This window comes from Cyprinus carpio, chromosome B7 (assembly GCF_018340385.1).
Source record: "Cyprinus carpio isolate SPL01 chromosome B7, ASM1834038v1, whole genome shotgun sequence".
In the NCBI taxonomy this organism is placed as follows: domain Eukaryota; kingdom Metazoa; phylum Chordata; class Actinopteri; order Cypriniformes; family Cyprinidae; genus Cyprinus; species Cyprinus carpio.
Window position 1 is genome coordinate 8,393,135 of NC_056603.1, and position 14,997 is coordinate 8,408,131.

Consider the following 14,997-nt stretch of genomic DNA (forward strand, 5'->3'; position numbering starts at 1 on the left):
AATTACAAGGTAAAAAAAATGTCAAAGGTGTTTCGTACACACAAAAATCACTTTTTCATTATAAAATACGCAGAGAAAAAAAAGGAAAGACATACATTTATCAGCTTTGTAGTTAAGCTGATTTATTTGTGGTTTTGTACAAACACGTCTGTGCACTGAAAGTAGACATGAAAAACCTTTTTATTCAACTTTATTAGTATGTAAGAGAAGTCAAATTTAATACACAATGAATGACAAAAATCACTTTAATATTCAAAAGCATTTAGACTTTGTCTACTTAAACTTGACACTAGGCCTATTTTATTAGACCTCAGAGAAAGTCAAACAGCTTTGAGACGATATGTGACCCTGGACCACAAAAGCAGTCTTAAGTCGCTGGGGTATATTTATAGCTATAGCCAAAAATACATTGTATGGGTCAAAATTATTGATTTTTATTTGATGGCAAAAATCATTAGGATATTAAGTAAAGATCAAGTTCCATTAAGATATTTTGTAAATTTCCTACTGTAAATATATTAAAACTTCATTTTTGATTTGTAGTATGCATTGCTAAGAACTTCATTTGGACAACTTTAAAGGCGATTTTCTCAATATTTAGATTTTTTTTTTTACCCTCAGATTCCAGATTTTCAAATATTGTCCTCCTAACAAACCACACATCAATAGAAAGCTTATTTATTCAGCTTTCAGGTGATCTGCATATGTGTGTCTAACCAGCATAAGGATAAGACAACAGAACAGCCTGTTTGGGCCCAAGCTGTAACTTCTCTAAGGAGACCATGCTATCCACAGCTAGATTCACAGCATCTGTGGTGAGGCGGACCTGAGCTTGAGCCGGCAGGTCGCTGTTAGAGAGGATCATGGTTACAGGGTCATTTCCCCAGTTCATAGCAGTAAGGTAACGACTGCTTTGATCCCAGAGGCGGAGAAATGCTAATGAAGTGGCTGAACTGTGAAGGCTGATATATTCTCCGTGCAGAAGCGATCTCTCTTTTCCTCTCAGATCACTGAGTGTTTTGAAGAAGTCTCGAACTGCGATACGCTCCTCCTGCAGAGTCTGAATGAGTGGAAGATGAAAAGAGCGAGATTCAGTGTGCTGGTTTTAAATTTGTAATTAGTACAGTGATGAGGTCATATCTACATGTTATGAATAGTCATGTGAATAATCAAAATGTACCTTTGCTGCTGTATTCTTTTCTTCTGCTGGGTTTTCCAAGTCCCACATTATTTGAGGTTTTTCCTGTAAAAGAGAAATCTTAAGTCATCTGCGTTATAGCAATAAGCTGGTAACTTGGCTAAATATAAACATTAGACTAAGACCTATCACTTCTAACACTTTTAGCTTGAGTTTATGCCTTTTTTAAGAAATGTGTCAGATGGCAATTCATAGCACAACGCAAGGGGCTCTATAGCATATGAGCCTAAACTATCTTCTGAAATAAGTTTATAACTACTGCGATAGTAGAGCAATAGTTTGAAGACTTTTTATAGTTAGCTACCTGAAAAATAATCACATTGACTTAATGACAGGGACATTTAAAGGTATTTAAGTGCTAAGACCTGGTCTAAGATCCTGAAACAGGCTAAATTTAAATACACATTATCATTAAACTAACAGAAATACTAATGAAAGCAACCTTATATCCCCTATTCACCAGGGTTGTGTGCCATTTGGAATTCAAAATTAATTTTAAATTATAATTCAGTTCATGAATTTAAAATGCGGATGTACAAGAAAGCATAATTAAAATAAAAAACTGAATATTTACTTGACAAAGCCTAGCATGAATGTTTAAAAATATTTTAAGTTGGCATTAAATGAGAATTCACCCTATTTTTCTAAATGCATGTAAATCCTTTTTAATTCTTAAGTCACAATGTGAAAGAAAAGACCAGCTACTTAATTTCATTGCAACATTAGAACAGTTGCCAAAGGTTTTTATAGGCCTTGGATATGGACTAAGGATATGCAGATGGATGAACAGACAATATAGGTACATGATGAGATAGATAGATAGATAGATAGATAGATAGATAGATAGATAGATAGATAGATAGATAGATAGATAGATAGATAGATAGATAGATAGATAGATAGATAGATAGATAGATAGATAGATAGATAGATAGATAGATAGATAGATAGATAGATAGATAGATAGATAGATAGATAGATAGATAGATAGTTCAGTAAATTCTCCACCTGTCATTTTCAATTCAGTCACAACTGTCTGTGGAGTGTGAATGGTTCCATATGGTAAATGGAGCCATATTTTAAATTCTGAATTTTGCATCCAAACACTGATTTAGCTGCCCATTTATTTAATGCTGTACTCACCCCAGCCTTCAGTCCGACCTCATCTCCAGCGCTGAACACAGGTGTGCCGGGGAGGGTGAACAGCAGCATTTGAAAGAGTCTTACAGGCGCTGCTGTTGTTCTGGAAGCTGGAGAACCCAGACTCCAGCCCAGAATCGTCTGCGGGTGACTGGAGTAGAGCTTCTTTAGTTCCCCAGTCTCAGGTGGATCAGACAGTTCAGTCAGGAGCAGGTCAACACCTGAGCGGTTCAGCACGAGAGAGACCTCATCCGCCGAGAAACTGGTGACTGATCCCATCAGAGCTCTGAAAGTCATGAGGAGAAATAGAGAGGCTCTTGAAATCAAAAGAAAAACAAACAGATGAAGTAGAAAGACACTTGGGCTAACTAGAAGGAGCAAGCTGCAGTGCTCATTACCACATCTGGCCAGCAGGTGTCTCTATTTCATTAAACAATTCAGCAGAATAGGAAATCACTAGGTCGTAGCACACAATTACAGACACTAACACTTGTTTGGTCTCCTCAGTTTTGTTGAATATAGCTTGTATAGATTGCCAGGACTTTGTTGTCTTGATGTTTCTCAGGTCAGGCAAGAAAATACCATCAAATCCTTTTTCCAACCAGTGTGTACATGCATCCTAAATAAATAAATACAAACAAATAAATAAATACAAATATTAATTGGTATACCCTTCTGTATATATGTTGTATCTTATATCTTAAATCTGCTGTTTTTCCAAGATAAAAGATAGGATTTTGTTTGGCTCTTTAATACTTTTTTTTTTTTACATTTCATATATGTCTACTAAAAATAGGCATCCCTTTACAATTTCCTATTTTTTTTAATTTATTTTATTATTATTTTTTTTTTATCAGCACTTACTTTTATTTTCTCAGCAACAGCAGTAACATTGTTGAGCCAGACTGAAGCCTTATCATAGCTGGGTGTTAAATTCAGCACTATTGGGATACCTGCAAAAGAGAGAGCAGGGAAAAAGAAGGGTTGGGGAAATAAAAAATGATGTTTTATAATAGCACATGCTTAATATTTGTATTGTAATCTCATTTCATTTAAACGAAATCCGTCATCTGCTTAAAAAAAAAAAAAAAAAAAAACGCAAAAGACTACCCTTTTACATATTAGCAAGCCTTCATTGGCAGTCAGATTTCATAAGGTACACTCTTAAATTTCTTCCCAGCGATGCCATAGAAGAACCATTCAGTCAAAGTCTCTTTCTTAACCCTTATTATAATCTGAGAAACCTTCTTTCGTCACAAAGAACATTTTGTGAAACAGAAAGATTCTTCAGATGTTAAAGGTTCTTTATGGAACCATTTAGACAAAAAAGGTTCTTCTATGGCATTGTGATGCATCGTGTACTCCTAGCTGGGTAAAAAGCCATTCAGGGTCAAAGGTCACCTTTTTTATGTGCTTGCTCCAGCAGAGATTTCAGATCATTCTCAGTGCCTACTGCAGATTTAACCGAAACCAGATCTAGTGTATCCAGCTGGTCTGCATCCACGGTGTGTATCGGACCCAGAATAAGACCCTTCACCTTCATCTGGGTCAGATAGTCCAGCTTTTCCTCCACTCCTACAGAGAATGAGAGAAAGAGAAGAGATTGCACTGATACGATCATGAACCCTCAGCTGTTTTACATTATAATCATTATGAAATAAAAACCTGAGCAGATATTTGACTAATCTGCGATGATGTAGTGCTAATATATAAGAACTGAAAAGTTCAACAAATGTTTCGGCTGCTGCATGTCTGTATACAGCATGTGCAGTTTGCACTTCTGTAAAATACTGAAAACAAGGCTACTGATCTAAAAAAAAGGACAAACAGAATAATAGAATTGAAAACATCTAAAAACCTAAAGGTAATTTCTCTAAGGCTTTATAATTGTAATAAAAAAAACAATTAAAAAAAAAAACAATTTACCTTTCATGCCATTTTTAGAGAATTCATTCACGTCAGATATCTGGTACAGAAGACCTTCGTTCCACCAGTTCATCTCAGGAATGGGTTTACAGCGTGGGGCCTGTACTATGATTACTATTGCTCCAGCTAACATGCCAAACCAGCCGAGCCAGAACAAAACCAGCAAGGCCCAACGAGTCCGAACCCACCTGCAGAAAATATGCAAATATATATTAGACAGACAGACTGTCAAATGTTTCATTGTGATTTCATAATCCTCGTGTAGGTTGCCTACCCAGCAGTACTGGTCATTTTCATTAACTCTTCTTTGGAGAGGCCAGTATACTTCACTCCAGGGTCCTCTGGGACGGTGACCTTCACGCAGCCATTTTTTTGAGTTTCTCGGGTCATTAGCTGTTTTTCCTGATCCACTTCATTCAGTTCTATGTCCTTCATTTCTCTTTATGTACAGACGGCCTTTTAAAATACTGGATTAAAACAGCAAAAACTAGTGAACAGATTCATTACATCTGGAAACATATGGTTTATGGTTAAAAAGATCATAGTATAGATTGCCATAAAAGTTTAGTAATAAGTTATACAGTAGTTTGAATTAAAATTTCAACGTGTATAGAATAAAACTTCAATTAATGATAAATCAATAATTCAAAAACAAAAATATCTAAAGAACGCACAGTTAAATACCTGTCCAGAATTGAGGTGTCCTCTCTGCTGTCGGGCAGAAAATAGAGTACAGTTTAGTGGTCAGTTCACTTTTATGAAAAGGACTTCATCTGTTCCCGCCCCTAACAGTACTGGAGGAGTAACAGTAGAGAAAGTCATAGATTTCTGCAACCAAACAAAATAAATCATCATGCTTGATTAATTATACTGTTACCTTTTTGTGCATGTGTATAAAATCAAAGTATCTCCATTGGTCCCTAAAGAAGGAAAATGTCATATTTTTACATATCTGTAGTTTTTATAAAGTATACACTTTAAACAGAGTATGTATAGAGTATTTAGTGCTATGTTTAATCAAAATGACCCTTGAAAAGCACTTTTGTAATAAAAATGATGACTGTAGAATAACTACAAAAGTCACAGTGCAAACCTATTCCCACAAACACTTGCTTTCAATGCGCTCAACACCCAAGATAGAACCAGACACAGAGCAGTTTTTTTCTGTTACAGGAAGGTGTAACCAACACAACTGTAAAGCTCTCAAAACGATCTCAAAGACACATCTTCCCTGCATGCTATTCTGTCTCCTTCCCTCAGTTTAAGATGAACAATAGCAGCTGAGGGGAAGAGGAAAAGTCTGAGGAGAGTGGTTTGTTTTCTCGGCGCTCTGCATGAGGTCCTGGGGTTCACAGATGCTCTGCAGGGGTCTGGGTGGACCTTCCTAAGCCTGTCTGATCCTGCTCTACAGAAACTCTTTCAAAGACATGAAAAAATTATGACAGACCACAACCAGATGGAACTGGTTTTATCTATTTTTCCCCAAGCGTGTTTATTGTTACTGTTGGAGGCTTTGAGGAGCCAGGATTGTCTTCTTTGAGAAGATGCAGAATTGCTCTTCATTCCAATGTAGGATTTCTGTGAAGTACTGTAAGAGCTGTGTGTGCTTGAATAATGTTTTTGGAGACAATTTTAATTCCTCACAGAAATTTTCAGCAGACAGTTTTAAAAATAACCATTTTCTTAGTTTGAAGAGCATTTAAAAATATAAATGTTCTTTTTCTATTAAACAGAATCTTTTGTGTATTGGAAAAGTTCCATGGATGTTAAGGGATCTTCATGGAACCACTAAAGAAAATAAAGAACCATTAGTTGTATGTTGTATGAATCGCGATGCAATATAATAGTGAAAATCAGTTTTGAACTATTTTATCTAATACATTTGTTGGCTAAAACAAAATAAAAATAACAAAATACAGTGTGATATAACATTTTCCACATAGATATTGCACCTACTAGACAACACATGTAGACTACTTAGTCCTCTATGGAATGACTTTTTATTTTTTGGGGAAAAAAATATTTTACCTAATTTTTGGGAGCTTGAGCCCTGATAATATATCCATCATAAATTTGTCGCTGTCACTGCGTGTGTGTGCCACTGTGTGTGTGTGTGTGTGAAGATAAAGTTTATTTATCAGCTGATAGGCTTGATTCTCTGTGGCAGCATAATAATAAATATCATTTACACACATAATGCACATTCTTTGAGTTTTCGGAGCTCGTAAACATAAAATTCATAGGAGGACTTGAATGCACCATATGGTTCTGATATGCATCCACACTTTAGCATGATAGGCCTATTGGCTGAACAAAAGTGCTCTAACTGCACAATGTTGCCCTGAGGCAACAAACAAAAAAACACAGTTTTAGTATATAAATAAAAACAAAAGTATTTTAATAATCAAAGATACTTATTTACTTGATGCACATGCATATATTTTTATATAAAGATATTTCATTTTAAACATTTAAGGAGTGCTATTTATCTTATCAATTTGTGGCACTGTGTCCCATGCAGCTTTGCTTCCTAAAATGACTGCTCCATCCCCAAACAAGAGGCTAGACCCATTTCATTTTATTGAACAGACATGTTAGGTGATATGCATAACTACAAAAGTCACAGTGCAAACCTATTCCCACAAACACTTGCTTTCAATGCGCTCAACACCCAAGATAGAACCAGACACAGAGCAGTTTTTTTCTGTTACAGGAAGGTGTAACCAACACAACTGTAAAGCTCTCAAAACGATCTCAAAGACACATCTTCCCTGCATGCTATTCTGTCTCCTTCCCTCAGTTTAAGATGAAAGTACTGTACAGTAAATTATTGAAAAAAAAAAAAAATTTTTTAGGTGATATGCATATATTTTTTTTATTTTAAAAATTGTGTCCAAAATTTTTTGGATTTGGGTTTATATAATATGTCTCTATAACAATTATTCTGGGGGTTTTAGGTATAAAAATGTCATTAAAATTTTTGCGTTGTTACAAAAAAGTTGCTGGTCTGTAAAAAAAAAAAAAAAAACAGCTTAAACGTTTATATATTTTTTTTAGTTGGCTGATTAATGTGCAGAATATAATTCTAGGTTTAGTTGTTGAGGTCATAACGTGCCCTCTAGTGGCAGTTTGTGAACTGCTAAATAATAGTACTAATTTCTTTCCAATAGATAGATAGACACGTTATAGGTTAAAATACTTCTCTCCTTTTTTCCCTGCTTTAGGATCAGGAATTGTGTCTTAAAACAACAAATAATTAAATTAATTAAAGAGGGAACAATTTCCTTTTGATGTACTATAAGCATTAAACTGCACCAGTGCATAAAGTGGATACAATTTCACACAAAACATACGTTCAGTAGCAGTTTTATTTATTATTATATCAGGGGCTTTAGATCTACATGTCTCTATATGGAAATCAACTTCTGTCCTACACCAACCATGACAACTCTTTCATATAGCTTTAAAGTTAGTGTTCCTAAAAGTATCCCTATTAGAGAATACAATTAAAGCTATAAACTCTTCAACTCAAAAGACAAAGTATTTCCGAACCTGTGCACAGTGTTGAAACTCATCAGAGACATTAAGGACTGTCTGTGTCCTTGTGTCTAGCCAGGAAAAGCATAAGACAACAGAACAGCTTGTTTGGGCCCAAGCTCTAACTTCTCTACTGACACCTTACTATCAACGGCTAGGTTCTCTGTATCTGTGGAAGCACGGACCCGAGCCACAGCCGGCAGGTCGCTATTGGTCAGTGTCATGGTAACAGAGTCTTTTCCCCAGTTTAAGGCCACCAGGAAGCGTTCGCTCTGGTCCCAGAGGCGGAGAAATGCTAATGAAGTGGGTGAACTGTGAAGGCTGATATATTCTCCGTGCAGAAGAGATCGCTCTTTTCCTTTCAGATCACTGAGTGCTTTAAAGAAGTCATGCACTGCGGTATGTTCCCCCTGTACAGTCGGAGTCAAAAGAACGAAAGAAATAAACAGTGCTTGTGTTTTTAAAATGTGCAATTACTAGATTGATGTATATAATAGCAATGTGAAAATGTGAGAATGAAAATGTACCTTTGCTGTTGCATTGCCATCCTCTGCTTGACTTTCCAAGTCCCACATTGCTTCAAGTTTCTCCTGAATAGGTGATATTATGTCAGCTTCCCAATTTAACGTCATCTTAATTTTCATTTTAATTTGCTGTACTCACCCCAGCCTTCAGTCCGACCTCATCTCCAGCGCTGAACACAGGTGTGCCCGGGAGGGTGAACAGCAGCATTTGAAAGAGTCTTACAGGCGCTGCTGGAGTTCTGGAAGCCAGAGAACCCAGAGTCCGTCCGCTCAGACTCCAGCCCAGACTCGTCTGCAGGTGTTCAGCGTAGAGTTTCCGTATCACCTGCGCCTGTCTTACACCGGGCTCAGCCGGATCAGGCAGTCCAGTCAGGAGCAGGTCAACACTGGAGCGGTTCAGCAGATGAGAGACATCATCCACGGAGAGACCTGTGACTGATCCCATCAGAGCTCTGAAAGTCACGAGGAGAAAGAGATTGAGACATCTGAGTGCGCTGAAATCAAACATTTGTATCAATCTGGCCAGCACGTGTCTCTGTTCTTCTAAACAAATGTCCTCTTTACAAATTCCACTATCTACCACCCCATACCTTTTTTTGGTCCCATCAGTTTTGTTGAACATGCCTTGAACAGACGGCCAGGCTTCTGTGTTTACAATGTCATTCAGTTGAGATAGGAAGATGCCGTCCACCCCCTTACTGAGCCAGTATACACAAGCTTCCTATAGAATGGAACAAATAAATCCGTTTCTATGGATAAAGACTGATTAATAAAAGTTTTTTATAAAAATGACATTACTCATCATAATAGTAAAACATACTTTCAATGTCCATTTACACTATCATTCAAAAGTTTGCGGTTGGTTAGAATTATTTACAAGAATCGCTGTTCACGAAGGCTGCATATATTTGGTCAAAAATAAATAATATTGTGAAAAAAACATTACAATTTAAATGAACTGTTTTCTATTAGAAAATATTTTTCAATTCAAAAGAATTTTCAGCAAATTAGAATTTAGAATTATCTTAGAAATCATTCTAACGTGCTGATTTAGTGCTCAAGAAACATTTCTGATTATAATTTCAAGGATTAATATTGTTGTGGAAACTGGGATACACTTTCCCGATTTTTTTAGGAATAGAGTTCAAATATTCAGAACAACAGCCTTTATTTGAAAAAGAGTTTTTCGTAACAATTTAAAAGTCTGTACTGACATTTTTGATCAATTTCATGTTTTCTTTGCTGAATACGATTTATTTTAAAAAATACTTTTGAATGATATTGGTACGCTAATATCAGAAGTATGTTTTCACTCTAATATCAGGAGATACGTTCTTTCTTACTTTGGCCCTTTGGACCCATTTCTAAACCTTCAATATATCAGCACTTACTTTGAGTCGCTCGGCAACTGAAGCAGCATTGTTGAACCATGCTGAAACTCCCTCATAATTGGGTGTTAGATCCAGCACTATGGAGATTCCTGAGAGGGAGACAGGAAAACACGTAGAAAGAGGGGGAAAGGCAGAGGGTCGAGTCAACAAACCAGAAGGCTGTTAAATGATCTTTCTGCAGTTTATCTTTCCTGAAAAAGCCTAATGTTTGCCTTGTACTGTATGAAGCCTTTATTTGAAGGCATATGGCTTTATTTACTGGAAACCACAGGGATGTTCCTGCTAAACCAACACAACTGTGTTTGAGTTAGTGAATCAGTTCCAAACCAGTCGATATATTGTTGCTAAAATTATATAATTATATAATGGATACAATATGTGCCATAAAATAGTTTGTGAGGTGACTATTTTCTATATACCTTGACTATAGGTTATACTGCAATTTCAGACAGCCTTCCCCTAATACAGAGCAACTGTAGCTTAATGATAAGGTCTATCCAGTGACCCATTTCGTAATTTCAAAATAGGTCACTGGCTATGTGACAGGGTTGATGTTTTCTTTTGAAAGCCTTAAAAACAACCAAGCAAGGTCACCTTTTCTATGTGCTCGGTTCAGCAGAGAAATCAGCTGGCTCTCAGAGCCAAATTCAGGGTTAATGGAAGTTAGTTCCAGTGTGCTGGACTGGTCTGCTTGCACAGTGTGTATCGGACCCAAAACAAGCCCCTTCACCTTCATCTGGTTCAGATAGTCCAGCTTCTCCTCCACTCCTACAGACAGAATGAAAGACAAAGGGTTAAGAACAAGAGGAAGTCAAATGAAGGAGAGATCATCATCAGTGCTTCCTTTTTCTCCAGCTACAGAGTTCAGGGCACTCTTTTAATCATTAATCTGCTTTGATTGTTAAACCACAGTACTGTGCGTGCACACCTGAAGATATCAGGGTTTAAGGTCACTATACTTGATAATCTTAATCTAATCTACAGTATTTGTGTGAGAGTGCGAACACTTGTGCAATATCATAACTACAATCTCAGTCAAAAGTTGTTGTAAGAGCAAAAAAAGTGATGAGAGGAAAGAATCTTGCATACATCAGCACATGCTTCCTCACATGAGCGAGTCACAAGACAGCCAGTCAGTTCTGATTTAGCTACATCACCCACCTGATATTTTCCCTAGGGTTTTCCTAATGTTATTGTAGTGAAGAGTATCTAAAAGTTGAGAGATGCTGGCAAGATGTTTCCCCATTTTTGTTTCAATGATTAATACAAATGTAAGCAATCACCTTTCAGGCCATTTTCAGAGAATTCATTCACGTCAGATATCTGGTACAGAAGACCTTCGTTCCACCAGTTCATCTCAGGAATGGGTTTACAGCGTGGGGCCTGTACTATGATTACTATTGCTCCAGCTAACATCCCAACCCAGCCGAGCCAGAACAAAACCAGCAAGGCCCAACGAGTCCGAACCCACCTGCAGAAAATATGCAAATATATATTAGACAGACAGACAGACAGACAGACAGACAGACAAATAGATAGACAAATAGACAGACAGACAGACAGACAGACAGACAAATAGATAGACAAATAGACAGACAGACAAATAGACAGATAGATAGACAGACAGACAAATAGATAGATAGACAGACAGACACACACACACACACAGAGACACACAGACAGACAGATATCGTACCCGGCTGTACCGGCGACTTTCATTAACTCCTCTTTGGAGAGGCCAGTAAATTTGACTTCGGTGTCCTCCGGCACTTTAACCTTTACGCAGCCGTTTTTTTCGGTGCCTGTCGGAGTTTCTCCGGTCATCGGCTGTTTTTCCTGATCCATCTCGTTCAGTTCTACTTCCCTCATGTCGTCTTCTTTATTCATGTTTGATGGTAGTTTCAGTGCTGACGGTTAAAAGAAAAATCATTCATTTAAAAAAAAAAAAAAACAAAAAAAAATCCTTTTGACAAAAATTTACATATGGGCCATATTTTATTTCGAATTTGTTTTAGGCTAAATATAGGCCTGTGAGTTATAGAACCATAACTTAGGTTTTGAAAGCGTCGAAACATTATAGAATAATCTTGAATGAATGTAAGAACGGGACATACCTGCAAAAAGAAGAAGCTTCCGTTTCGATCAGGATTCGGTTTAACTCCTCAGAGGCTGTATCTGACGGGCAGTCCTGTTTATATAGTGCCGACTCTCCTTGCATCCGCCCATCTAAAGGAGGAACTCCAAAGGAACTTTGACACCGATAAGACTACTTTTTATTGATATTGACTTCTGCAACGTCATCAAATAACGCGCGTTTCAATGCACTGCATTTAGATAGTGCTCGAGAAGTTACACTATAATCACGACTGTAATGCAGTCAGAGTTCCTGAAGAGTTTCCACCTTAAACGCTCCCCTTCCAAATCCCGAGCGGATCACTGAGCCTGAGTTCACTTGAGTGAACTGGAATTCATTCTGCAAACATGCCCATGAGAACCAATATACTCTCCTTGATGAAAAACACGAGTAAAGTGGAAAATGGTGCTTTCTGATACAGTCAGGCAGGCAGCCTTGAGATTGTTCTGATCAGCAACAGCTTATAAAGTGCAAGACTTAATAGTCTTCTGCTGCACACAACAAGCATGTCATAAAACATTGGGCTGCACTGTAACAAAAGCGTTAGCACACACAGAATAAATCATTTGATCAAGGTTGCATTGATAAGAGAGAGTTACAGTAAAGATCTATTAGACCTCAATTTTATTTTTTTCTGAAAATTTGTGTTTTTTGTCAACGCTTAATTTTAGTTCAGAAAATAAATACTCTTAAAAAAATACTCCTGACAAAGATCTGTTGTTGTTTTTTATCATGGCTCTCTCCCACCAACTAATGTTCACTTTCCCTCTCAGCCTACCAAGAGAACAATGTGAGTGTTTTCCCCATGTGACAGAACAGTATGTTGGCCCCCTCCGCCTCACAGTGAGGAGAATTTCAAACAGTCCCGGGGCAACAGGGTCACAAGGATTACCAATAATTCTCTCTCCTGGGAAACTGTCTTCATCAAGCCCAGATTTAAGGCATTTAAGGCATTTTTTTTAAATAAGCCTCTTATGCACACTAAGGCTGCATTTATCTGAACAAAAATACAGTAAAAACAATAAAATTGTACAATTAAAATGTAATTTATTCCTGTAGTAAAGCTCAATTTACAGCAATTATTACTTCCGTCTTCAGTGTCACAAGATCCTTCCAAAATCATTCTAGTAGGTGAAAATATAGTTAGGTCACAGGTAAAGACAGGGTTTTTTTTAGATTTTTTTTCCAGGATACTTTGATGACTAGAAAGTTTAAAAGAACAGCATTTATTTGATATATAAATCTTTTATGACATTTTAAAGGTTTTGATTGTAACTTCTGATCAATTTAATGTGTCCTTGCTAAATAAATAATAGTGTTATTTTAAAAATCTTTAAAAAAAATCTTTAAATCGGTAAGAAAACAAACAAACAAAAAAAACTTTTAACTGTACATGTGAATTAGGTCAACCAACAGACATCTGCCCAGTTTAATTCACACAGCCTCTATAGGTCCTTATTACAGCATTCATTTATACTTTTTAGTGAAAAGTATGAAGTATTAAACCATTCTTTCTGTTACTATATTCTCTAAATAAACATGGAACAAAAGTTTTAGACTTAAAAAAAAGTTTTTTTTTTTTTTTTTTTTTTTTTTTTTTACATTTTTAAGAAATGCCAAACAATCTGTTTATTTTTTATGCATGAAACAGTTGATATTCAATTAATGCTATTCAAACATTTCTGACCTTTCTTATGTACTACATTTGAATAAGGAGTTTTGTAGACTGGAGGGTGTATAGAGATGATGTTGTGACTGAAATGGCCCTATGTACAGCACAGTTCATGGTCGTATCAATCCTAAATTTAAAATGCAAAAAAAAATAAAAATTAAAGAAAATTTTAGGGTAGCTCATTCAGTTCTTTTGCAGGTGAGCCGGGGTGAATGCTAAAGGCAAGAGGTCTCTGAGACTGGTCTTCCTATAGGTTCCATCTGGCTTAGTGAGGTAAACGTCCCATTCTGTGCCAAACTAAAAAAAGAGCAAGTGACAGAAATGGATGTAAAAAACTGAGACAAAGGAAAAGATGCTCAAAAGTAAGAACTGACATATGTGATAAAATATGAGTGTAGCCATACCTCCATTAATACCTGTCGACAAGCACCGCAGGGTCCCACAAAACTATCTTTGATATCACTGTGGGCGAAATCAAAAGGATTCTTCAACACACTGAATATGTTTTCTGTTCAGTAAGTCAGTTTGTATTCGGAATATAAATGATATACCATGTGACAGCTATGGCTGTGAATCTTCGGTATCCTTTTGCGACCGCTCTCTGTATCGCAGTTCTCTCCGCACACACAGTAAGGCCGAAGGAGGCATTCTCCACATTGCAGCCTACAACATATAATGGTTAAGAACACTCTAACAGCAGAAGATGATAAAGAGATGACTACATGGCGGATAAAATGCTGTGGAATCATGTTGCTTCAGTCAAAAATGAAATAAACAGGTGCATACCAGTGATAATGGCGCCCCCTGTCTTCAGAATTGCAGCACCGACTGGAAACCCACTGTACGGACAGTAAGCCATTTCTCGTGCCTGCAAGCATTTTGCCACTAGTTCCGCAACTTAACCACAACAGTTGACGACCATGCAAAAAAAGGGGGGTCAAAACAAAAAGCGCATCAATACACAACTATGACAACACTGGCACGCTGTTGTATTTACAGAAATGCATGTCTTATTGCAAAACTATGAGGATATGTTTAAGCATTAAGTATGAACGGTTCAGATAGCAAAGTCCTAAAAGTAACTAGGCCGCTCTAGGTCAAGCTCGAGTAACCTGCACACGCCAAACATATCAACTAGCTTACGTGCATTAAGTGCAAAGGTTGCGTTGGGTGTTTGTTTTACACGTATTGGATTCAATGTGTACCTACCAGCCATAACAACTAGCCGATTTGATAAGCTGGATTAAACTAATTTTCAAAACATAACACAGTTTTGTGAACAGCTGTTGTTGATGCCTCGCCAGGAATAATGACATTTCTGGGACGGAAGCTGGGACAGGACAACTGACCTACGGCAAGTGTTGTGGGCGGGGCAAGCGACCCTGTTTACAACAATCTCATGAATTATTCAAAATGCATTTTTTTTTTCTTTTGAATAATTTAGCACGTTTTTTAATTGGTGTATTTTTGATATT

At 37.0% G+C, this 14,997-nt stretch overlaps 3 protein-coding genes across 4 annotated transcripts; all 3 read right to left on the minus strand.

Moving 5' to 3' along the window:
- Positions 1-571: 571 nt before the first annotated feature.
- Positions 572-4,994, minus strand: zgc:158423 (uncharacterized protein LOC790938 homolog). Of its 2 annotated transcripts, none has more exons than XM_042727029.1 (9): positions 4,949-4,994; positions 4,539-4,731; positions 4,265-4,452; positions 3,740-3,913; positions 3,203-3,291; positions 2,827-2,957; positions 2,342-2,624; positions 1,181-1,243; positions 572-1,060 (listed from the first exon to the last, which is right to left on the minus strand). In XM_042727029.1, the coding sequence occupies exons 2-9, from the start codon at positions 4,697-4,699 to the stop codon at positions 713-715; spliced, it is 1,437 nt and encodes a 478-aa protein (XP_042582963.1). In that variant the 5' UTR covers positions 4,700-4,731; positions 4,949-4,994; the 3' UTR covers positions 572-712. The 2 variants fall into 2 exon arrangements, with proteins under 2 accessions (XP_042582963.1, XP_042582964.1); XM_042727030.1 differs by having other exon boundaries at positions 4,939-4,981.
- Positions 4,995-7,614: 2,620 nt separating this feature from the next.
- Positions 7,615-11,985, minus strand: LOC122137920 (4F2 cell-surface antigen heavy chain-like). The gene is made up of 9 exons (XM_042727028.1): positions 11,831-11,985; positions 11,413-11,623; positions 11,000-11,187; positions 10,311-10,484; positions 9,717-9,805; positions 8,916-9,046; positions 8,465-8,777; positions 8,329-8,391; positions 7,615-8,211 (listed from the first exon to the last, which is right to left on the minus strand). Exons 2-9 carry the CDS (start codon positions 11,601-11,603, stop codon positions 7,873-7,875), a joined length of 1,488 nt encoding a protein of 495 aa, XP_042582962.1. The 5' UTR covers positions 11,604-11,623; positions 11,831-11,985; the 3' UTR covers positions 7,615-7,872.
- Positions 11,986-12,880: 895 nt separating this feature from the next.
- Positions 12,881-14,848, minus strand: LOC122137922 (cytidine deaminase-like). The gene is made up of 5 exons (XM_042727033.1): positions 14,732-14,848; positions 14,309-14,419; positions 14,074-14,185; positions 13,927-13,984; positions 12,881-13,819 (listed from the first exon to the last, which is right to left on the minus strand). Exons 1-5 carry the CDS (start codon positions 14,736-14,738, stop codon positions 13,706-13,708), a joined length of 402 nt encoding a protein of 133 aa, XP_042582967.1. The 5' UTR covers positions 14,739-14,848; the 3' UTR covers positions 12,881-13,705.
- Positions 14,849-14,997: the final 149 nt, after the last annotated feature.